This window comes from Neovison vison, chromosome 3 (genome assembly GCF_020171115.1).
Source record: "Neovison vison isolate M4711 chromosome 3, ASM_NN_V1, whole genome shotgun sequence".
In the NCBI taxonomy this organism is placed as follows: domain Eukaryota; kingdom Metazoa; phylum Chordata; class Mammalia; order Carnivora; family Mustelidae; genus Neogale; species Neogale vison.
The window spans coordinates 15,034,825-15,058,182 of NC_058093.1; the positions used below are offsets into that span (position 1 = coordinate 15,034,825).

Consider the following 23,358-nt stretch of genomic DNA (forward strand, 5'->3'; position numbering starts at 1 on the left):
TCCGCCTAGCTGGGGTTTGGGGCTGTAGGCAAGTTGTTTAAAATGCCACAGAGCTTACTTACCACTTACCACAAAGTCACAGCTTCTTTCTTCACTAAGCTCTACCCTGGTTGTTACAAGTTTTTTACTGCATTATAGAGTTTTTTTTAGAAGCTGATTGTGATAGTTTTAGCCAGCTTATTACTTGCTTTTGGGGAAGAGAGAATCTTGGGATTTCCTACTCCATTTTCAGTGACCATTTTGGTGACTAGCGGTGATTACACTTTTAATAACACTCCAAAGATGTCAGGTCTCTGTGGTATCTACAATACTGTTGGCTTTTGGCCACCATGCTACTACTGAGCTGGGGAGAGAAGAAAGCTAGAAATAACCTTGAGTTAAAACATCAGACTCCACTGTTTTACCGAGGTGCAGTTTCTGTTGAATAGATACTTCTCAGCTGGCGCTGGGTTTTTGTTAACTGCCAACACGCTACAACATGGGGAGGAAATATCCTGGCAACGCTCTTTTCTGTCTTGCCCTCAGCACTGACCAACTTCAGGGAGCAAAACAGCGCCACGCGGTGGAGATCAGAGTTGCTACAACAAGCCCTGCACCCCTGTGCCCTGCATCTCCACTAGGGCAAGTGCACCTGAGAAGGAAGCACAGCAGGCCCCACTCCCAGAAGACCCTCACAGACCCCTTGCATGCACCAAATCTACTGATCATAGAGTGCCACAAAACTTCGGTTCTTGAGAAAATAGGATCTGGCTTTTTTTTTTTTAACCTCTTTTTTTAAAAAAAAGGTTTATTTATTTTTGAGAGAGAGCAGACGGAAGGGGAAAAAGGAGAGGGAGAGTCTCAAGCAGACTTCCCGCTGAGTGTGGAGCCCAACACAAGGCTCAGCCTCATGACCCTGAGACCATGACCTGAGCCGAAACCAAGAGCTGGATGCTTAACCTACTGAGCCACCCAGGTGCTCCTTGGACCTATTCTTAATATAGCCATTACTCTCAGGAGCAGAAATGCAGTAGGCTTTCATAACTATCACACACACACAAAAGCAGGTACAAAATGATAAGACAGAGGAATTGACCTCAAAAGAAAGAACGGGAAGAATTTATGGCCAAGTATTTATCACAAATACATACAAGCAAGATGTTTGAACCAGAATTTAAAATGATAATCATAAAGATAAGCTGGGCTTGAGAAAAGCACATATTATACTAGAAAATCCCTTACTGCAGAGATAAAAGAGCTAAAAACTGGTCAGGCTGAAATAAAAAATGCTGTAATGGAGATACAAAACCGACTGAATGCAGTGATAACAAGGATGAATGAGACAGAGGAATGAGTGAGGGATATAGAAGATAAAATTATGGAAAACAACAAAGCTGAAAAAAAGACGGTAAGAAAGGTTTTGGATCACGACTGTAGACTTTGGGAACTCACAAACTCCTTAAAGTATAATAACATTTGTATCATAGGAGTCCCAGGAGAAAGAAAAAAGAAGCAGAAGGTTTATTTGAGCAAATTATAGCTGAAAGCTTTCCTAATCTAGGGAAATAAACAGACATTGAAATCTAAGAAGCACAGAAAACTCCCACTAAGTTCAACAAAAGCCAGCCATCACCAAGACATATCATAGTGAAATTCATAAAATACACAACGGAAAGAATCCTGAAAGCAGCAAGGGGAAAAGAGTGCTTAACCTCCAAGGAAGGACAGATCAGATCACAGCAGATCTCTCCACAGCAACTTGGCAGGCCAGATGGAAGTGGCATGATATATTTAACATGCTGGATGGGAAAAATATGCAGCCAAGACTACTTTATCCAGCAAGGCTGTCATTCAGAAGAGCAGGAGAGAGAACAAGTTTCCCAGAGAAACAAAAACTAAATGAGACTGTGACCACTAAACCAGTTCTGCAAGAAATATTAAAGGGGACTCTCTTGGGGGGGGGGAAGGGGAGACCAAAAGCAACAAAGACTAGAAAGTAAAGAGAATATCACCACAAACACCAATTTTATAGGTAACACAGCAGAACTAAATTTGTCTTTCAGTAATCACTCTGAAGGTAAAAAGAATAATACTCCGATAAAAAGGCACAAGGTATCTGAATTGGTTAAAAAAAGAAAGACCCATCTATATATATGCTGCCTCTAAGAGACTCATTTTAGACCGAAGACATCTGCAGATTGAAAGTGAGGAGATCGGGAACCATCTATCATGCTAGTGGATGCTGAAAGAAAGCCAGAGTAGTCATATTTATGCAGACAAAGTAGTTTTTATTTATTTATTTTTATTTATTTTTTTTAGATTTTATTTATTTATCTGACAGAGATCACAGGCAGGCAGAGAGAGAGGGAGAAGCAGGCTCCCTGCTGAGCAGAGAGCCCCATGTAGGTCTCGATCCCAGGACCGTGAGATGACGACCTGAGCCGAAGGCAGAGGCTTAACCCACTGAGCCACCCAGGCGCCCCGACAAACTAGATTTTAGACCAAAGACTGTAACGAGATGAAGAAGGGCATTCTATCATAATTAAGGGGCCTTTCAATGAGGAAGATCTAACAATTGTAAATACTTAAGTCTCCAACTTGGGAGCACCCATATATGTAAATTAATTACAAACATCAATTCATTGATGGGGTGCTTGGATGACTCAGTCAGTTAAGCGTCTGTCTTCAGTTTAGGTTATGATCCCAGGGTCCTGGGATCAAACCCCACATCAGACTCCCTGCTCAGTGAGGAGCCTGTTTCTCCCTCTTCCTCTGCCTGCTCCCCCTGCTTGTGGTCTCTCTCTCTGTCAAATAAATAAAATCTTAAAAAAAAAGAAAGAAAGAAACTTACTGACAATACAATAATAGAAGGGGACTTTAACACCCCACTTACAGCAATGGACCGATCATCTAACTAGATGGGGAATGGGCTAAATAGGTGATGGCTACTAAGGATGGTACTTGTGATAAGCACTGGGTATTACATGTAAGTGATAAATCATGAAATTCTGCTCCTGAAACCAATATTACACTAATGTTAACTAACTAGAATTTAAATAGACTTTCAGAAGAAAAAGAGAATAGTAATAGAAAACATAAACATAACAATAAATTTTCAAAGTTGTGATAGTGGCATATGTGTAGTCAACAAAATAATGTTCAGAAAAAATTCCACCGTCATAGGGGAATCTGTATAATGAATGGCATTTCAAATCAGGGGAAAAAGACATGTACTTAATAGTGAGCGAACAATGTTAGCATTTTGAAAATTAAGTGAACAAATAAATCAGTGGAACGCACACTTTATACCAAAGTAAACTCTCCTTTATTTATTTATTTATTAAAGATTTCTTATTTAAAGAGAGAGAGAGAAGAGGAAAAAAAAAAAGATTTCTTATTTATTTGTTTGACAGGGAGAGCACAAGTAGGTAGACAGGCAGAGGGGAGGGAGAAGCAGGCTCTCCGCCGAGCAGGGAGGGAGCCCAATGTGGGGCTCCATCCCAGGGCCCTGGGATCATGACCCAAGCCGAAGGCAGCTGCTTAACCAACTGAGCCACCCAGGCGCCCCAAATTATCCTTTAAATGTAAGGATCAAGGTAAAGGCCCGGCATTGACATGTGCTACCTGGAATAAATTCAAACATTTGGTTCAACACTAAGATCATAAATTATGAGGATGTAGCTTTGACACTCGGTGTTTGGCCTGACAACTTACTTAAAACGGATTAGATACTCAGGAGTAAACCGAGTGATGAAGAGGGTAAGATCTGGCACTTCAGTATCTGAGCGCGCGAGCACTGAACCCTCAGTTGGGTTTCCCAGTTTTATGCTGGCATCTGAGATAGTTGCAAGTTAATACTTTTCCTAGAGCTTTGAGGTAAAATCCCATGCTTATTAAGGAAAATAATGTTTTTTGAGGCAAAAGAACTTTGATGTTTGGATAAAGTAAATCTTAAGGATTTATTTTATATCCATTAATATGTTTTATTTTTTCTACAAGAATGCTTTTTTACCCTCAGTATTTACCTTCCACATTTGGAACTTCTGTGATTATCTGTAGTCAAACTTAAATTGTCTGTTCTGATTTTGCCAAGAAATAGCCTCACTTTAATGGTTTGTTTCCAAAATCCCTTTTCACCTTTTAGTATGAAGTTATGTGAACTTCAGTAATAACTATAGAATTCCTAAAAATTTCTTTCTTTCTTTTGAGATTTTAATTAATTATTTGACAGAGAGAGAACACAAGTGGAAATGAGAGAGGGAGAACAGGCTTCTTCTGGAGCAGGGAGCCTGAAGTGGGTCTGGATCCCAGGGCCCTGGGAGCGTGACCCGAGTTGAAGGCAGGCATTTAATGACTGAGCCACCCAGGTGCCCCATAACTATAGAATTCTAAGTTTTTAAAGTATCTGGGATTATTTTGTTCATAACATGAAAGTAATTTTTAAATTATATAAGTAAATTCTGTTTTGATCATTATCTTCCTGTTTTCTCCATAGTTCACCCATCTCAAAGAGTTCTTTTAAAGTATATTATCTGGTTCAGGGGCGCTTACATGGCTCAGTCGGTTAAGCGACTGCCTTTGGCTCAGGTCATGATCCCAGGGTCCTGGGATCGAGTCCCTCATTGGGCTCATTGCTCAGCGAGGAGCCTGCGTCCCCCTCTGCCTGCTGTTCCCCTGCTTGTGCTCGCTCTCCCTCTGTGTCAAATGAATAAATAAAATCTTAAAAAAAAAAAGTGTAGTAACTGGTTCAACTCATTAATCTTGATACTATGGAATCATTAAAGCTTTCCTTTCTCCAAAAAGAAGGTATTATATTCCAGATGCATACTTTAAGTTGGTATAAACCTACGTGGTGAGATTCTTTTCATCTTTTTCTCTTTCTCACAACGCTTAATTTTAATCCTTTATACTGTGACAGAACTTTCATGGTTTTGATATGAAAAGGAACTTAAGTATATTATCTTAAAAAACCTTTCCTCCCTTGTGTGGCATGGGTATAATTATCTATCACAGCAGCCGCACGAAGCTGATGTCATCTGCTTTTACCTGTTGAGACACCTGAACCTTGGAAGAGTCCAGCAAATGGCTCAAAGTCACATTGCTTCTGAGTGAAAGAGCTAGAAGGAAAGCATGGTTTTTCTGACTCCATAGCTTTTGATCTCTTTACTACTCACCGGTTTTATTCCGTAAGGGATTTTAAAATATTTGTTGAATGAAGGAATGACAAAGAGACTGAGAAGTGTCTGTCACTGAAGCATGTGTAAGGTTTCACATCTTCATATGTTTATTGCTTACTTACCATATCACAGGCACTGTGAGGAACCTTTTTTTTTTTATTTCTTATTTTTTTAAATTTTAGAACCTCTATTTTTATTTATTTATATATATTTTAAAGATTTTATTTATTTGACAGAGAGAGAGATCACAGGTAGAGAGGCAGGAGGGCGGGCGGTGGGGAAGCAGGCTCCCCGCTGAGCAGAGAGCCCGGTGCGGGCCTCGATCCCAGGACCCTGGGATCATGACCTGAGCCAAAGGCAGAGGCTTTAACCCACTGAGCTACCCAGGCGCCCCGAACCTCTATTACTTTTAAATAGAGACTAAGATTTTAGTCTCTTAATTTCCTTTGGGTTTAACGTTTTTCCAGCTCTTAAACTTTCAATTTATATTTTCTGTTTTTACTATTGTGGTGGTTCTGTTTTGTTTAGCAAATCAACCCTTTGACAGAATCTGAACCTGAACCATTGAGGGTGTAATTGTAGGTGAAACCAGTGTTAGCTTGGCAAATCAAGTAAACACCTGAATGTTTACTTTGATTAGAGTTCATCTGTGAAATTAACCTACGTGCTGAGTTTTTCTAAGATTTAAAAAGTGGAAATAATAAATCATTGTGCTTTTCGGTTCTCTTTCAGCTTTCAGAAGAATTGTTAGATAAATGGCTCTCATACCCAGAGGCCCAGCATGTACCCCTCTGCCAACATATGCTTGGTTTTGCTATGAAGTCTGTTACACAAATGGTATTGGGTAGTACATTTGAAGATGACCAGGAAGTCATTCACTTCCAGAAGAATCATGGCACAGTAAGTGTTGGGACAAATTTAAAATTATTCTTTAATCAAATTGGATAGTTTAATAATGTAGACTTTGCCTCAAGAAGAAGGTTTAAGATCCTGTAGTGTAGGGGCGCCTGGGTGGCTCAGGGGGTTAAGCCGCTGCCTTTGGCTCAGGTCATGATCCCAGGGTCCTGGGATCGAGTCCCGCATCGGGCTCTCTGCTGAGCCGAGAGCCTGCTTTCCTCTCTCTCTCTCTTTGCCTGCCTCTCTGCCTACTTGTGATCTCTGTCTGTCAAATAAATAAATAAATAATCTTTAAAAAAAAAAAAAAAAGATCCTGTAGTGTAGAATTTCCTTGCTTTGGGCTAAAATAGCAATGCAAGCAAAGATAATTGTATTTCTAAAAAAATGTAAGAATTACTTTTTTTAACCAATTTTTGAAATTTAGTATATGTGCTGCCGAAGCGAGCACCCAATTTTTGAAATTTAAAAAGTGGATGGCCAAAGAAATTTCCTTTTATTTTTATTTTTTAATATATTTATTTTTTAAAATTTATTTGACAGAGCTCACAAGTAGGCAGAGAGGCAGGCAGAGAGAGAGAGGAGGAAGCAGGCTTCCTGCTGAGTAGAGAGCCCAGTTGGGGGCTCGATCCCAGGACCCTGGGATCATGACCTGAGCTGAAGGCAGAGGCACCTGAGCCACCCAGGCGCCCCCAAAGAAATTTCCTTTTAATACTTACCAAATATGTTATAAAATAACACTAGATTCTAGAATAAAGAGAAAAACTTTAAAAGAACTAGACTATGTCCCATATAGAAAGAAATTAATGCCAGTGGAACATTAAAATGTTAATGAAATGAATATGATTTGAAGAAAGGCTAATTCAGTCTAAAATTGATCTACTTTTTTTTTAATAGATTCGTGTGTGGAATTTATTTTATTAGTCTCTGTTTTATCTTGGTATTAATTTACTTAATCCCAATATTAAATGAGTTTATTTGGTTCAAATCACAGTTAGGTCAGTTTGCGTCTCTGAGAAACTATTTCTTATTTTATTCAGATGTATAAAAACATTTTGGTTAAATAATCAGGATAATGTGTTTAGAACAAAAATCACTAGAAACTGTGGCTTACCACCTTGTTGTTGTATAATGTACTTTTCCCCATTAAAATGGTTTAATTAGGGGTGCCTGGGTGGCTCAGTTGTTAAACACCTGCCTTTGGTTCAGGTCATGATCCCAGGTTGGGGCTCCCTTCTCAGAGGGAAGCCTGCTTCTCCCTCTCCCACACCCTCTGCTTGTGTTCCTTCTCTCGCTGTCTCTCTCTCTGTCAAGTAAATAAACAAAATCTTAAAAAAAAAATTTTTTTAAATTAGGAGCACGTGGGTGGCTCAGTCGGTTAAGTGCCTGCCTTCCACTCAGCTCCTGATCTCAGAGTCCTGGCATTGAGCACGTTGGGGTCCTGGGACTGAGCCCTGCCTTGGTCTCTCTGCTCAGTGGGGAGGGAGTCTGCTTGTCCCTCTGCCTCTGCCTTCCCCACTGCTCATGCTTTCTCTCTCAAATAAATAAATAAATAAAATATTTTTCAAAAGAGAAAATAAAATGATTTAACTATATATATCTGATGATGAAAAAATACATGTTTCTTATCAACATATTCAGGAGTATAAAAATAAAGGTGGAAAAAAATCACTCTAAATTCCATTTTCTAAAGTGAACTAATCTGTGTACTCGGGCAAATAAATTGGTTAAGGATTTCCTAAAATGTCTTCATATTTTAATGAAGAATCAATTTTTGACTCCGTTATTACTGATTTTTTTTTTCATGTTGACAAGATAGCATTTTTTAAAAGTGACATCCACTGTTATTTCCAGGATGACCTACTGTGTATGTTTTTATGCTGGTATTTTCTTTCTCTTCATTTTTCATTCTTTCCTTAGAACTTCAAAATAGAAATAATTTCAAACTTAGTTGCAGCTAGGCTAAGGAACTCCCATATATCTTTTAACCCAGGTTTATCTGTTGTTTACATGTTGCTCCATTTGCTTTTGTCGTTCATTATCTACCTCTTTGTTTATCTGTCTTTTCATTGCTCCCACCCTTACCTGAACCATTTGAGAGAAAAATGGACATTTTGCCTTTTCCCATCTAAATAATTCGGTCTGTATTTCCTTAAAAAAAAAAAAAGTATTCTCATATACAGTGACAACATAGTTTTCAAACTTGGGAAATTGAACATTCGTACAATATTGTCACCCACGGCCCATATTCAGATTTCTTTATTTTCAATGGTTAGACCTCTTTAATGTGAAACAGTTCCTTCGTTTTTCTTTGTTTTTTGGCCTTGATATATTTTTAAAAAATACAGGCCAGTTATTTTGTGCAGTGTCTCTCAATTTGGGGTTTGAGTAGATTCAGATTATGTACTTTGGAAATCTGGTATTCTCTTAACAATATTAGAAGTTGTCAAAGGAAAATCTTTCAGACCATAAACATGATTTAAATTCCTTCTTCAAATGATGTTTTAATATCTGAACCACCACAGTGTTGCTATTGTCCTGTCATGGCACCAGGAATAATAACCAATTTATGCATGCTACTGCTTGGTTCTCAGCAGAGAGATGGTTCTCAACAGAGAGGTGCCGTCATGTGTAGGATGGATACTGATCTCACAGGTGTCAACCTGGAAAATGTATTCCTCACATTAGTTGCATATTGTGTTTCTGAAGTGCTCTCCAGAAATACTGTCCCAGTTATTTTTCCCACCAACATTAGTGTGCTCTTTTCCTGACATTTAGAGTTATTGGTCCTTTAAATATTTGCCTGTATAGGGTTGCCTGGGGGGCTCAGTCGTTAAGGGTCTGCCTTCTGCACAGGTCATGGTCCTGGGGTCCTGGGATCGAGTTCCATGTCAGGCTCCTTGTTCAGTGGGAAGCCTACTTCTCCCCTCTCCAACTCCCCCTGCTTGTGTTCCCTCTCTTGCTGTTTCTCTCTCCCACATAAATAAAATCCTTACTAATAAATAAATACTTGCCTATGTCATAAGTCAAAATATATTTCATGATTATCATTTTTATTTTTTTATCATTTATGAGGTTAAACATCTTTTTTTTTTAAAAGACTTTATTTATTTATTTGACAGAGGGAGATCACAAGGAGGCAGAGAGGCAGGCAGAGAGAGAGGAGGAAGCAGGCTCCCCGCTGAGCAGAGAGCCCGATGCAGGTCTCAGTCCCAGGACCCTGGGATCATGACCTGAGCTGAAGGCAGAAACTTTAACCCACTGAGCCACCCAGGCACCCTAAACATCATTTTTAAAATTTTTATTGAACACTTGTGTTTCTTTTGTGGGATACTTTCTTATGTCCTTTGCCCATATTTCTACTGATGTGTTTTTCACTAATCAAAAAGAGCTCTTGGGGTGCCTGGGTGGCTCAGTGGGTTAAAGCCTCTGCCTTCGGCTCAGGTCATGATCCCAGGGTCCTGGGATGCAGCCCCGCATGGGCTCTCTGCTCAGCGGGGAGCCTGCTTCCTCCTCTCTCTCTCTGCCTGACTCCCTGCCTATTTGTGATCTGTCAAATAAATAAATAAAATCTTAAAAAAAAAAAGAGCTCTCTTTTTTAAAATTTTATCTTTATTTTTTAAAGTAACCTGTACACCTACTGTGGGGCTTGAACTCATGACCCTAAGATCAAGAGTTGTATTCTCTACTGACTAAGCCAGCCAGATGCCCTAAAAGTTCTTTATTTTTATTTCACTTTTCATTTATAGGGCTTTAAAAAAAAGTCTTTATTTTTTAAAGTAGTTTTGGATTTACAGTAAAATTGAGAGGAAAGGCTGCTGGGTGGCTTAGTTGGTTAAGCGTCCAACTCTTGATTTCAGCTGAGGTCATGATCTCAGGATTGTGAGACTGAGCCGTACATTGGGCTCCGTGCTGGGTGTGGAGCCTGCTTAGGATTATCTCTCCCCCTTTCCCTCTCAAAAAGAGAAAAAAAATTGAGAGGAAGATACAGAGATTTCCTGTATACCCATTATTTCCACATGCGTAGCCTTCACCATTACTGACATCACTTACCAAAATTGTACATTTTTTTTCAAGGATGAATTTATATTGACTTATAATTACCCCAAGGATTCATGGTTGGTATTGTACGTTCAGTGGGTTTGGACAAATGTATGATGACATATATCTATCATTATAATATATAAAGGACATGATATACTGGGTAAAAGAAACTGGTGTAAATAGGCCTTTAGAATTGTGATGGTGAGGGGCACCAGGGTGGTTCAGTGGGTTAAAGCCTCTGCCTTTGGCTCAGGTCATGATCTTAGGGTTCTGGGATTGTGCCCCACATCGGGCTCTCTGCTCAGCAAGTAGCCTGCTTCCCCCCCTCTCTCTGCTTGCCTCTCTGCTTACTTGTGATCTCTGTCTGTCAAATAAATAAATAAAATCTGGAAAAAAAAGTTAAAAAAAAAATTGTGACAGTGAGCTGTGGGATCCCATAGTCCTATGAGTAGGTATCAGTCTTTCAGTGAGCCTGTGCCTCTGGATTGTTAACTTTGTGTTTCTCAGTATTTTCCCCCCCATTTGGGTGGGACAGGATGGCTAAGTGGACTGGAGTTTGATACTTTCCTTCTTCCACACAAACGCTAGCCCTGGCTGGAGTTGGATAGTTCCCTTCTTCTAGGCGGCTGGGCTCTGACAAAACCCCAGCAGGTTAGGCTGTCAAGGCAGGCCTTGTTAACAAGAACAGAGTGCTCTGGTTTATTTCAGATCAGTTCCTTTTCAAAGGAAAATTTTTTCAAGTTCCCTGCTAGAAGCCCTAGAGGGAGTTTCTTCATTATTTACCATAGGAACCTGGTTGAGCTCTTGGAGGTAAATCTCACAATATTTTGGCGGGAGAACATTGGGTCTATGATTGGGTTTCCCTGGAGTTTTTAATTCTCAGAGTTGGGTATTACTGAACCTCCAGCTGTTTGTTAATTACAGTTCAGGTTTTCCTCCCCCGGGACTGGTTCCTGAGGTGGTTTCCGTTTGTGGGTCTCTGCTTCGATAAGCGGTCACTCCCCGATTTGACCTGTCTCTGTAATCTTGGGCCCTTTCCTGTCTTCCTGTTTTCCCTAGTTTCTTTAATCCCTGGGTCCTCTCCTGTCTTAGGGTCCAAGAAGAGTTGTTGATTTTTCAATCTGTTCAGCTTTTTGTCATTGAGATGGAGTTGCTAAATTAATTTAGCTTTCTCATGAATTTTCGCTCTCTGCTCTGTGTCATGCTTAGAAACTCCTTTCCTGGGGTTCTTGGGTCACTCAGTTCGTTAAGTGTCTGCACAGGTCATGATTTTGAGGTCTGAGTGAGCCCCACGTCGTTGGACTTCTGCTCTTTGGGGAGTCTGCTTCTCCCTCTCCTTTTGCCCCTCCCCCATGCTCATGCTCACTCATTCTCTCTCAAATAAATAAATGAAATCTTAAAAAAAAACAACTTTTTTCTTGCTTTAAGGTTATTCCTAATATAAACATTTATTATATATTTTCACAGTACTTTTTTGGTTTTTAAGATTTTATTTGTTTATTTGACAAAGATCCAAGCTGGGGGTGGGAGAAGCAGGCTCCCCGCTGAGCAGAGAGCCCGATGTGGGACTCGATCCCAGGACTCTGGGATCATGACCTGAGCGGAAGGCACAGGCTTTAACCCACTGAGCCACCAAGGTGCCCCTTCACAGGACTTTAAATGGTTTAATTTTTCACATTTAAAAAATCTTTAAGTTATATCTTTGTAAGGTAAGAGTTAAGGACTCCTAAGTATTAATAATTATTCAGTTATTTAGCATTGATTAGTGAGTGTTGTATTCTTTCCCTACATTCTTTCACAACTTTTAAATTAAATAAGCTAAGGGTTTTTCCAGGGGCTACCCAGTTTTGTTTTTTTTTTTAAGATTTTATTTATTTATTTGACAGAGATCACAAGTAGGCAGAGAGGCAGGCAGAGAGAGAGGAGGAAGCAGGCTCCCCGCTGAGCAGAGAGCCTGATGCGGACTCGATCCCAGGACCCTGGGATCATGACCCGAGCCCAAGGCAGAGGCTTTAACCCACTGAGACACCCAGGCGCCCCAGGGGCTACCCAGTTTTAAAATAACTGGAAGCCAGTTTTATTATTTACTATCTGCAAACCTTATACTAACTTTTAACCTTTTATTCTGGATTCCAGCCAGTGATTATCAGTATCACAAGTGAAGTAAAAATTTAGAATTCCCTATGAATTTTATTCATCCACTGGTGCTATTATACTAAAAAATTGAAAATTGACTCTACTGCCATGTCCTTTTCTTCCCTATTTCTAACCTTTTAAAGAAAAGAAACTTTTGACTTCCTAGTTAAAATTAGTTTTAAAGTGTCCTGACTGAAATTATTAAAACATATTTGCACTCTATCCTCTGAAACTATAGAGTAAATGATTATGCAGCCCACTTAAAAGAGAGAGTTTAATTATTCGATCTGTTAGTAAGATAGGAATTTCTCAATTATTGGCTCAGATTGCCTGGTGTTACTTAGAAAATCGACTTTGCTAGATAATAGGTATGTTTTCCTGTTTTCAGATTTGGTCTGAGATTGGCAAAGGCTTTTTAGATGGATCACTTGATAAAAGTACAACTCGGAAAAAACAATATGAAGATGGTAAGTTTTGCTACTCTTCAATTATAGTAGGGACAGGATATGTGCCCCAATTTGAATAAGGTCATCTCTGAATCATGAGATTATGGGTCATGTATATTTTCTATCTTTATGTTTTTCTCCTACATTTCCTATATTAAAGGTTTTTCTTAAAAGAGAGGAAAGAGCAGTGAAGCAGTGAAGGACCTCTGGTACTCACTATAGAATGAGGCTCGTATCCTACAGGAAAATGTAAGGGTACAATCCCGGAAAAGCAGTTTTATAATACACATTAAGAGTAATAAATAATGGGGGCCCCTGGGTGGCTCAGTCAGTTGAGCGGCTGCTTCAGCTCAGGTCATGATCTTAGTGTCCTGGGATTGAGTCCCCCATCAGGCTCCCTGCTCAGTGGGCAGCCTACTTCTTGCTTCTCCCTTTCCAGCCCTTGTGCTCCCTTGTGTGCTCTCTCTCTCACTCTCAAATAAATAAATAAAAACTTTTTTTAAAAAGTCATGAATAATTGGTGAAATTAAGAGAAAAAAGAAATAACAAATATTTTTTTTGTAGTGCTGTTTCTGTAAATAGAAAACCAGAAGCAATCTAAATGTCCAATAATACTGGAATTGCTAAAGAAATACCAGTTTACATGTTGCAAAGATGTTTGTAAAAAAAATATGTAGCAACATAAGAATTCTTGCTGTTGTAACACTGAGTAAAAATATTTTCAATATTTGGGGGCATTGGTTGCAACTTTATAAAATCTACTCAGAAAAACAGCAGTTTTAGTTTTAAGATGACAGAACAAAATTATTCTCACTTGGGCGCCTGGGTGGCTCAGTGGGTTAAGCCTCTGCCTTCGCCTGGGGTCATGATCTCATGGTCCTGGGATTGAGCCCCACATTGGGCTCTCTGCTCAGCAGAGAGCTCCCCCCTGCCCCGCCTGCCTCTCTGTCTGCCTCTCTGCATACTTGTGATCTCTGTCAAATAAATAAATAAAATCTTTAAAAAAAAGTATTCTCCCTTTTTTTGGTTGTATATCTTCTGTCAGTAATTTCATGATTGTAGTTCTTTAATACCTGTATTTTGAGCTATTTGAATTCTCTTTTTGGAAGTAGGGTAAATTAAAATACATGGGCTGTGTTGGAATGATGGATTATTTTCCATATATAATTGTATTCCTTTCTACTATTCTCATCCTTCATTCTTTCAGTAAGTATTTATTGAGGACTGTATGTGCTAGGCACTATTTTGTGTGTAGGAGTCAAAAATCCTGGACCTCATGGGGCTTAGAATTCTAGTGATTCCCTTGATGTCCAACATAAGTTCAAAAGAGCCAATTTAACAGACACATTTTCTACACTCTGGTTTTTATTGCCACTGTGAGTATCTTCATGGATGCAGTAGGACTAATTTCCCTTAATAAAAAATGTATTTCACAAGTATTTGTTCAATTAATACAAAATGAAAATTAGTAATTTATACTCTTTGATTTTAAGTAAAACTAGATTGTCTAACATATGTTCCTTAGGTTGTAACATTGGCATAAATCAAATTTGTGCTTTTATTGAAAATTATTCTTTATGTGCTATGGTTAGTGCTGTGAATTAAGACTGATGAATCACGGACCTGTACCCCTGAAACAAATAATACATTATATGTTAATTTAAAAAAAAATTCTTTTTTGGAATTTATGTGAGTAGGAAACCATGGCTGGGTCAGTGGGTCATGTGTTTAAGTGAGTCATTCTTAAACTGATCTGTACATTAAAATCACCTTGAGAACTTAAGACAAAAAAACCCTGAAGATCAGGCCCCACTCTAAACCAGTTTATTCAGAGTCTGAGAGAGAGGCACCCTGGATGTGAGGTATTTCTATGAAAGCCGTGCAGGTTATGCTGATGTACTTGTAGAGCTGAGAATATGCAGCAGTAGTTCCCAAACTTTGCTAAACATTGAATCTTTGAAGAAATAGGGGGGTGCCTGGCTGGTGCGGTTAGGAGAGCATATGACTCTTAACCAACTGAGCCCCCCAGGCGCCCCGCATATGATGAGTCTTTATCTTGGGGTCCTGAGTTCCAGTCTCATGCTGGGTGTAGAGATTACTAAAAAAAAAAAAAAATTAAATAAACTATAAAACAAAATAAAACAAAATAAATAGTGACTTCAGGCTTCCATTCCTAAACGTTTGGATTTATTTGGTGTGAGGTATGACTTACACTTTACGATTTTTTTTTTTTGGGAGAGAGAGTGAACGTGGTGGGTGGGTAGAGAGAGAGAGAATCTTAAGCAAACTCCATGCCCAGTGCAGAGCCAGTGCGGGCTGGATCTCATGACCCTTGGGTCATGACCGAAGCCGGAATCAAGAGTCATGCACTTAACTGGCTGAGCCATTCAGGCACCCTTTACGATTTAAAAAAAAAAAAAAAAATCTTCCTAGGTGCTTCTAATTTGTAGCAGAGTTGAGAACCACTGCATCACAGTGTTAGTAATTTTTAATTTTCATCACTAATATGTTACATTCATGCAGATCTATAACTATTTAGTGAATATCTATAGTATTCTGGTATGTTTTGGTGCTGGGGAGATGTCCATGAACAAAAGAAACAAAAATTCCTGCCTTTGTGGCACCACATTCTAGTGGGAAGTAGCGGACAATAATCTAAATGAGTAAACCGAATAGTGTATTAAAAGATGAAAAGTGCTGCAGAGAAAATTAAATCAAGAAGGAGGATGGGATGTGCTAGGGATGGGGAGGTTGCAATTTTGAATAGGGTTAGTAGGAAGAGCCTCAACTAAGATTGGGTGACTTATGAGCTACACTTGCAAGAGATAAGGAAATCATTCAGTGCAGATCATTGAGGCTCTTCACATGTCCAAAGGAAGAGGATTCTCTATAGAGGGAGAGTAATTGCTAAGTCCTGGGGGTGGGATTCTGGTGTACAGGGAACTTTTTGGCTGGAGTGAAGCCAGTCAGAAGAGAAATAGAAGAGATGAGGCTGGAAAAACTGAGGGGAGGGACAGATACTGTCTGGCTTGTAGCTCATTGTAAGACTAGGTTGTTACTATGAGATAGGAAGCCACTGGAAGGTTTTAGCAGTTATAATCTGAGTTTTTATTTTTTTTTTTAAGATTTTATTTATTTGACAGAGATCACAAGTTGGCAGAGAGGCGGGCAGAGATAGAGAGGAGGAAGCAGGCTCCCTGCTGAGCAGAGAGCCTGATTTGGGGCTCTATCCCAGGGCCCTGGGATCATGACCTGAGCCGAAGGCAGAGGCTATAACCCACTGAGCCACCCAGGCGCCCCTGTTTTGTTTTTTTTTTTTTAGATTTTATTTTTAAGTATCTCTGTATCTAACATGGGGCTCGAACTTACAACCCTGAGATCAAGAGTTGCACGCTCTACTGGAGAAGAAGCAGGGAGACTAATTCAGGGGCTGTTGCAATGAACCAGGCAAGAGAAATAATGTGACTTGGACTAGGTGGTAGGCAGCAGAAAATAAAGAATGAAAAAAAAAGGTAAGGAAGAGTAATTCTGTACTTTGAAATTAGAACACAAATATTAGCTGACAGCTTAGTTGTATGGTATAAGAGAGAAGGAGACACCGAGGATTTAGTCCTGAGTGTTTGGAAAATGAAGTTTTTAGGGAGATGGGGCAGATTTGGGAAGATCCAGTTTTGGTGGGGAAAGATGTAGAGTTCATTTGTGGATATGGTGTGTTTAATAGGCTTCAGACCTCTAAGTGGAGATGCTAAATTGGTTGTTAGGCATAGGAATCTGGAATTCAGGGGAAAGAGGTCTGGCCTGGAAATATAAATGTGGGAATGTTCAGTCCATAGATTGTATTTAAGGCCTTGAGACTAGGGACCATCAAGATAATGAATGTGAGTAGAAAAAGAAAAGAGGTACGAAAACTGAATCCTGACCTTGGACATTCCATCATTAAGAAATTCAAGAGATGAGAAGGAATCATTGAAAGGAGACCGAGAATGAACAGGCAGCAAAGTAGGGGGAGGTATGGGGTCCAGTAGGGCATGGAATCCCAAGATCCAAATGAGAATCTTAACACCTAGAGAGTATTTGATCAGGGTCTTGGGATCAAGCCCCACATCAGGCTCCCTGCTCATTGGGAAGCCTGCTTCTCCCTCTCCACTGCTTGTGCTCTCTCGCATTCTCTCTCTTTCTCTCTCAAATAATAAATAAAATCTTAAAAAAAAAAAAAAAAGAATTGAGAAGGGAAGTATCAAGGGAGAGGTTTATGTGTGTGGAGGCCTCCAGGATGCTGGTGTGAGTTCTAGCTCTTGACCTGGTTGTTGATATTATAGGTGTTTACTTTATAATTATTCCTTAAATTGTACATATGTGCATTTGCAGCTTTTTGTATGTATAATTTAGCAAAAAGAAGGAAAAGAAGATTGATGAATTTTAACATAAATGAGCTTTGTAAAAATTTTTGGTTACAGCTCTTTTTCTTGAAAGTTTTATTCTGCACATAGCAACATTGTACAGAAATATTAAAAGATATTCAATCTTTACTAATGCTTATATTCTAAAATCTTTTTTTGTCTTTCTTCTCTAAGCTCTTAGGCAACTGGAATCTATTTTAAAGAAAATCATAAAAGAACGAAAAGGAGGGAACTTCAGTCAACATATTTTCATTGACTCCTTAGTACAAGGGAACCTTAATGACCAACAGGTGGTATAATTGTTAAGTTTATTAAGTAAATAATAATCACCCATGTATAGTGCTTTGTACTCACTTTACTTTTGTAGCACATCGTCCACAAATAGTACAAGTATTTAGTCTCTTCTTATTTGGCTCTTTGAAGCCGCTGTATATTATTTAATATTGGGTAAGCAAATGTTGAATCAAATTCCCCGATCATAAAAGATGAGACTTAACTGACTAGGTTGGCAGCTTTACTTGTTCCCAGAGTGCCTCTGTTACCCCAGCACGCCGCTGTGTTTGCGGGTTGTCAGGCAAAGGACAAGGGTGGAGCCATTATTGTCACGCCTGTTCCCTATAGGAATAATGAATGCCCGGTCTACACATGTGAGTCTTCAGAGACAGAATGGCTTTCTGGGTGTGTACAGGTGTAGGATCGAATAAGGCTTCAAGGGTTATATATAATAAGGCAGCCTCTTCATGGTTCTGAGGCTTTGTTGCTGCACCAGCCTAAGCCAGAAAGACAGCCCTGAGGCAGTTTGTTTGCAAAAACATAGCAGCAGACGGTGATAACTACCAGTAAATGTTTATTGCATCAAAAAGGCAATGCCATATTTAGGTTGATTTTTACATTAGTTTTTTTTAGGTGAAAGCATTGTAAAGAAATAATATACATTTTTTCCTTTCCTTGACCTTAATTCTATACTATAGGTTATTTTGGTAGGGTCTAATATAGCCCACCTTACATTTTACACTTTCTAAACTTGGTTTTCTCTCCTAGATCCTTGAAGACAGTATGATATTTTCTCTGGCCAGTTGTGTCATAACTGCCAAATGTGAGTATAAATTGATTTCTTCTTGAGATAGATTATAAAATACACATGGGTAAAATAAAGGAAACATTGTTTGCAAGACCTCCTTATAATTTCCCTTCTTTTCTTTTTTATTTTTGTTTGAAAGGCTTGATTCACACAGTGACCTTTTTTTTTTTTTTTGAAACCCCCAGGTGCTCTATGCCACCTCTGAACATTGCCATAAATTTCTTGACACAGTTTATGGATTGTGAATTCTAGTTAGTGCCTTTAAAATGAACTGCTATTGACACCTTTCTAAGCAGAGCAGTGAGCTTTTCAATTTCCTGCTGTGGTTTTCACTTTGACTCAAGTCCAGTTTGCTATTATTAAGGTCTACCAACAGAGGATATAGGCCACAGAAATCACAGTTTAAAAGAACTCCTCTCTTGGTGGAATTGAAGGTGATTTTTATTTAAAGTTCTAAAATGTGTGAAATTTGTGTACGCTTATAAAAATATGCTAAAATGCTAAAGGAAGTATCAAAACTTCAGCTTGAAATAGAAAAAATCGATACTCATTGAAGGATTTCATTTACAACTCTTTCTGTTGAAAAACAATAATTAAAGATGTAAACTGCCTGTAAGTTCTTCTTTATAAAATTTTTGATATCTAAAAAAAAATAAAAATAAAAATAAATAAAATTTTTGATATCTAGAGATGTCCAGGTATTCTAGATTAAATGGAATTTGTGCATGTGTCAAAAATAATGTATGGAACTTCTTTAAAAAGTGCTTAACTTATTTTTTAAAAAATTTACTACATTAAATTATATCTTTGCTAAAGACCTTCAAAAAATCTGGAGTACAACAACAGAGCAAAAAAAAATGACCATTTCCAAAGTTGGGTTAATATTTTAATCTTATCACAGTTTTTAGGGGGAATTTCAGATTATCACTGTTTCTTTGCATGTGGGTTGGTTATTTTTTTAAGATACCTCTGAATTTTTTGAGAGCCAAAATAGGCAGGAAACTTTAATCTTTTGCTACTTATTAGCCTTGGCTCTGCATTTTTTTTTCTCTCAAATAACAGTTTAGCTCTGGTTGACCTCCAAGGTATATTCTCAAGTCGGTAATTGTGTCTTTGGTTCAGTATCATGTTTAAAGAATGTTCATGACTTAAAATCTTATTTTTAAGCTATGCCCAGTCATACTTTAGAGTTCTACCAAAGAACCAATGTTTGAGATTATTAAACCATACAGTTATGGTAATGTTAAGTGATAATATGGTAAAGCAGGGTATAAGAGTGTTCACTGCATACACGTCCTTGTGCTAAATCTTTCAATATTGTATATTACCTGTATGTTGTAAAATTACAAACATGTACATATTGTACACTGCACAAGTTTCCATTATCACTTGTGAAGCAGAAATTCTACAGTTCCTTCAAAAGCCCTAATAAAGAAATACATGTAGGAAAAAGTTAAATACAGGCAGTTACTCATGTGCCTTTTTATAAACTCTGAATATGAGTATATTATAAAAACAGTTGAGTACCAGGCAGCTATTAATTTTATTGATAGTAGCATTTAGTTCAGAATGTGAATTGTTTACTTTCCAGGCACAAGAATTGGATATGTGAATTAGGCAAACATTAAAATAAAAAGTAACTTTGAGACAAATTTAAGTCTGTCCTTAGCTCAAGAAGGCGATAATTAATAAGTAGAAATAGAAATTACTTAAATACATTTTTAAAAGTGTTTGACTCAGGGGCGCCTGGGTGGCTCAGTGGGTTGAGCCTCTGCCTTCGTCTCAGGCCATGATCCTAGGGTACTGGGATCGAGCCCCACATCAGGCTCTCTGCTTGGCAGGGAGCCTGCTTCCCCCTCTCTCTCTGCCTGCCTCTCTGCCGACTTGTGCTCTCTGTCTGTCAAATAAATAAATAAAATCTTAAAAAAAAAAAAAAAAGTGTTTGACTCAGAAAAAGTAATATAGAGTCATCTCAAGCAAAACCTAGGGTAAGAGGTGCTGGTATGGTATCTGGATAGTTCCATTCTTTGAGTAGTTGTAATCCCAGTGAATTTCTAAAGGAAATAAAACTTTTCATATTTTCTCTGTTTCATGTTCATCATGTGATTTTCTTACCTTTTCATTTCCTCGGTGCATATAATATATAGGCTATTTTAAGCAAAAGTAAGCCTGTAAGCTTAGTGATCTTCCAGTCTTGTTGTTCATCAAAATAAATATGGTATTTGTTGGAAGTACAGATGCCTGGACTTCACCTAAATCTTTTGAATCAGAATCTGTGAATGTGGAGTTGTGCCATCAATCAATTCCTGGGTGATTTTAGAGAACTGTTGTCCTGAGCAATAACCAATACCAATTCTTGAACCAGTTTATCTACCATTACAAGTAAAAATTTAGAATATTGATTTATAGGTAAATCTCCTGCTACTTTGATTTGTATGAATCATTTCATTAGGTCTCCTGAAGGAACTAATAAATCCGTATTTTATTACACAAGGTTGGGTGAACCAGACAATCCATTACAGTTACCAACATTTAACACTTCTCCAGATAATGAGGTTTATTTATTATCATTACTATTTTACTGAAGGTAAAAATGCATTTTTGGCTTCAATTACTTGCCAGTTTTAAGAAAGCAATTGCAGATCTCCTTAGGAGTTGTCATGTTCTGTTCAGTGAAGTACAAATCCTATTCTGTTCAATGAAGTACAAATCCTGTGAACGGGGCGCCTGGGTGGCTCAGTGGGTTAAAGCCTCAGCCTTCAGCTCAGGTCGTGGTCCCAGGGTCCTAGGATCGAGCCCCGCATCCGGCTCTCTGCTCAGCGGAGAGTCTGCTTCCCTTCCTCTCTCTCTCTGCCTGCCTCTCTGCCTACTTGTGATCTCTGTCTGTCAAATAAATAAATAAAATCTTTAAAAAAAAATTCCTGTGAACAATCGTCGTATTTTTTGGTAGCATTTCTGTGTCTTCCATATCAGAAAAAAGGGAAAGTACAAGAAAAAAATAATAGTATGTTCTATCTTACTCTGCATCCAAACTATGAAATTAGCTATTTTCATTGCTATTATTATAAATTTTTATTTAGTGTGCACCTGGGCAATCTCTTTTTTAACCACCTCTGAAGAGGTTCAGAGAAAACTTTATGAAGAGATAGACCAAGTTTTTGGGAAGGATCCTATTACTCCAGAGAAAATTGAGCAGCTCAGGTAAGAATATAATAAAAAGAAGAGGAGATCATTAGCAGGTAAATTTGAGTTGGTTTAACTGTCTTACTTAAAGCTAATGATAATATCTAGGAAAGGTGTATATTTTTACAGGACTTAAAATGTTTATATACAGATTTAAACACCTGGGTGGCTCAGTTGGTTAAGTAACTGCCTTCAGCTCAGGTCATGATCTTGGAGTCCCGGGATGGAGTCCTGCATCAGGCTCTCTGCTCGGCGGGGAGTCTGCTTCTCCTTCTGACCCTCCCCCTTCTCATGCTCTCTCTCTCACTCTCAAATAAATAAATAAAATCTTGTAAAAAAAAGTAAATACAGATTTTATTAGATAACTTAATTTGCTCTTTAAAATCATAAGGTAGTTTTGGGGGTGCCTGGTTGACTCAGTTGGTTAAGTGACTGTCTTTAGCTCAGGTCATGATCCCAGGGTGTTGGGATTGAGCCCCTCATCAGGCTCCTTGCTTAGTTGGGAACCTGCTTCTCCCTCTTTCTCTGCCTTTCCCCCTGCTTGTGCTCTCTCTATCAAATAAACAAAATCACAAGATAGTTTTGGGAAACCTTTACATTAGATTTATGTAAAATAGTATCAGTGATGTTCAAGTAAGTGGAGCATTCACATCTTGTTGATGGAAATGCAAAATGGTACAGACCCATCAGAAAACAGTGTGGCAGCTAAACACACACTTACCATACAACCCAGAAATTCTCCAATGCATTTATCCAAGAGAAATGAAAAAAATATATACACAAAGACCTTTATGCACATGTTCATAGCAGTATTATTCATGATAGCAAAAAGCTGGAAATAGTCCAGAAGTTCGTTGGCTGGTGAGTTAATAAACAAATAGTGTTATATCTGTACCTTGGAATATTACCAAGTGGTTAAAAGTAATATAATACCAATATATACAACTGTGTGGTTAAATGTCATTATGTTAAGTGAAAGAAGTCAAATTCAAAGACTGCATACAATATAATTTCCTTAAGGTGAAATTTGAGAAGAGGCAAAACTATTGTAATGGAAAGGGGATCAGTGGTTGTCTGGGGCCAGGAATGGGGAGGAGATAACTAGCAGGGAGAATGAGAAGAGTTTTTAGGGGGGACTGTTCTATATCTTGACGGTGGTTGTGGTAACACAGTTATACACAATTACTAAATTTCCTCACATTGTATAGGTAAAATAGATGAATTTTTATATATAGATAATACCTTAGTTAAAAAGATTTTTTTCTCTTTATATTTTTAAAAGATTGTACTGATTTATTTGACAGAGATAGAGCAGCAGAGGGGGAGAGAGAAGCAGACTCCCCGCTGAGCAGGGAGCCCGATGCAGGACTTGATCCCAGAACCCTGGGATCGTGACTTGAGGCAAATGCTTAACTGACTGAGCCACCCAGGCATTCTAAAAAGATTTTTTTTAAAAAAATAGCAATTATGACTGCTTAGGGTGTAGGAAGTCTGAGTCTGGACAGCAGGCAACCAGTCCTACCTTGGAGCCTCTTTTAACTATAGAAAAGAAGACAAGGAGACTTCTGTTACAAATTCTTCAAAATTTGGAAGTTTTATGAGTTACCTTGAATATAACTATTTTTCATTTCAAAAGTAATACTTGTCCTTCGAAGTTTTTATAATACAGAAGTGTATGAAGTAGAAAGTAAAGGTTTTTTGTAACTGTTTCCTGGGAGATAACAGTTGTTAACTATCTTTACTCTTTTTCCAGGTTTTTCTATGCATATATACATATATATATAAATTTTTATTATATATACATAAATTTTATATATAAATTTTTCTCTACTGCATATATATGCATATGTATGCATATATATTCAAAATAAAAAACTTGAAGATGTTTTAAAATGTAAAAATATAATTCTTCTGTAAATTCCATCTTTTCTCTAAACATTTTGTGGACAATATTCTTTTTTTTTTTTTAAAGATTTTATTTATTTATTTGATAGAAATCACAAGTAAGCAGAGAGGCA

At 38.2% G+C, this 23,358-nt stretch overlaps 1 protein-coding gene across 2 annotated transcripts in view; it reads left to right on the forward strand.

The window, feature by feature from the left end:
- LOC122902216 (cytochrome P450 20A1) overlaps window positions 1-23,358 on the forward strand; it is a 58,209-nt gene that overhangs the window by 20,571 nt on the left and 14,280 nt on the right. For both annotated transcript variants that reach the window (XM_044241355.1, XM_044241356.1), the window contains exons 5-9: window positions 5,889-6,056; window positions 12,619-12,697; window positions 17,251-17,366; window positions 18,118-18,172; window positions 21,238-21,358. In XM_044241355.1, the coding sequence (XP_044097290.1) occupies window positions 5,889-6,056; window positions 12,619-12,697; window positions 17,251-17,366; window positions 18,118-18,172; window positions 21,238-21,358 (539 nt within the window). The remainder of the gene's footprint in view (window positions 1-5,888; window positions 6,057-12,618; window positions 12,698-17,250; window positions 17,367-18,117; window positions 18,173-21,237; window positions 21,359-23,358) is intronic.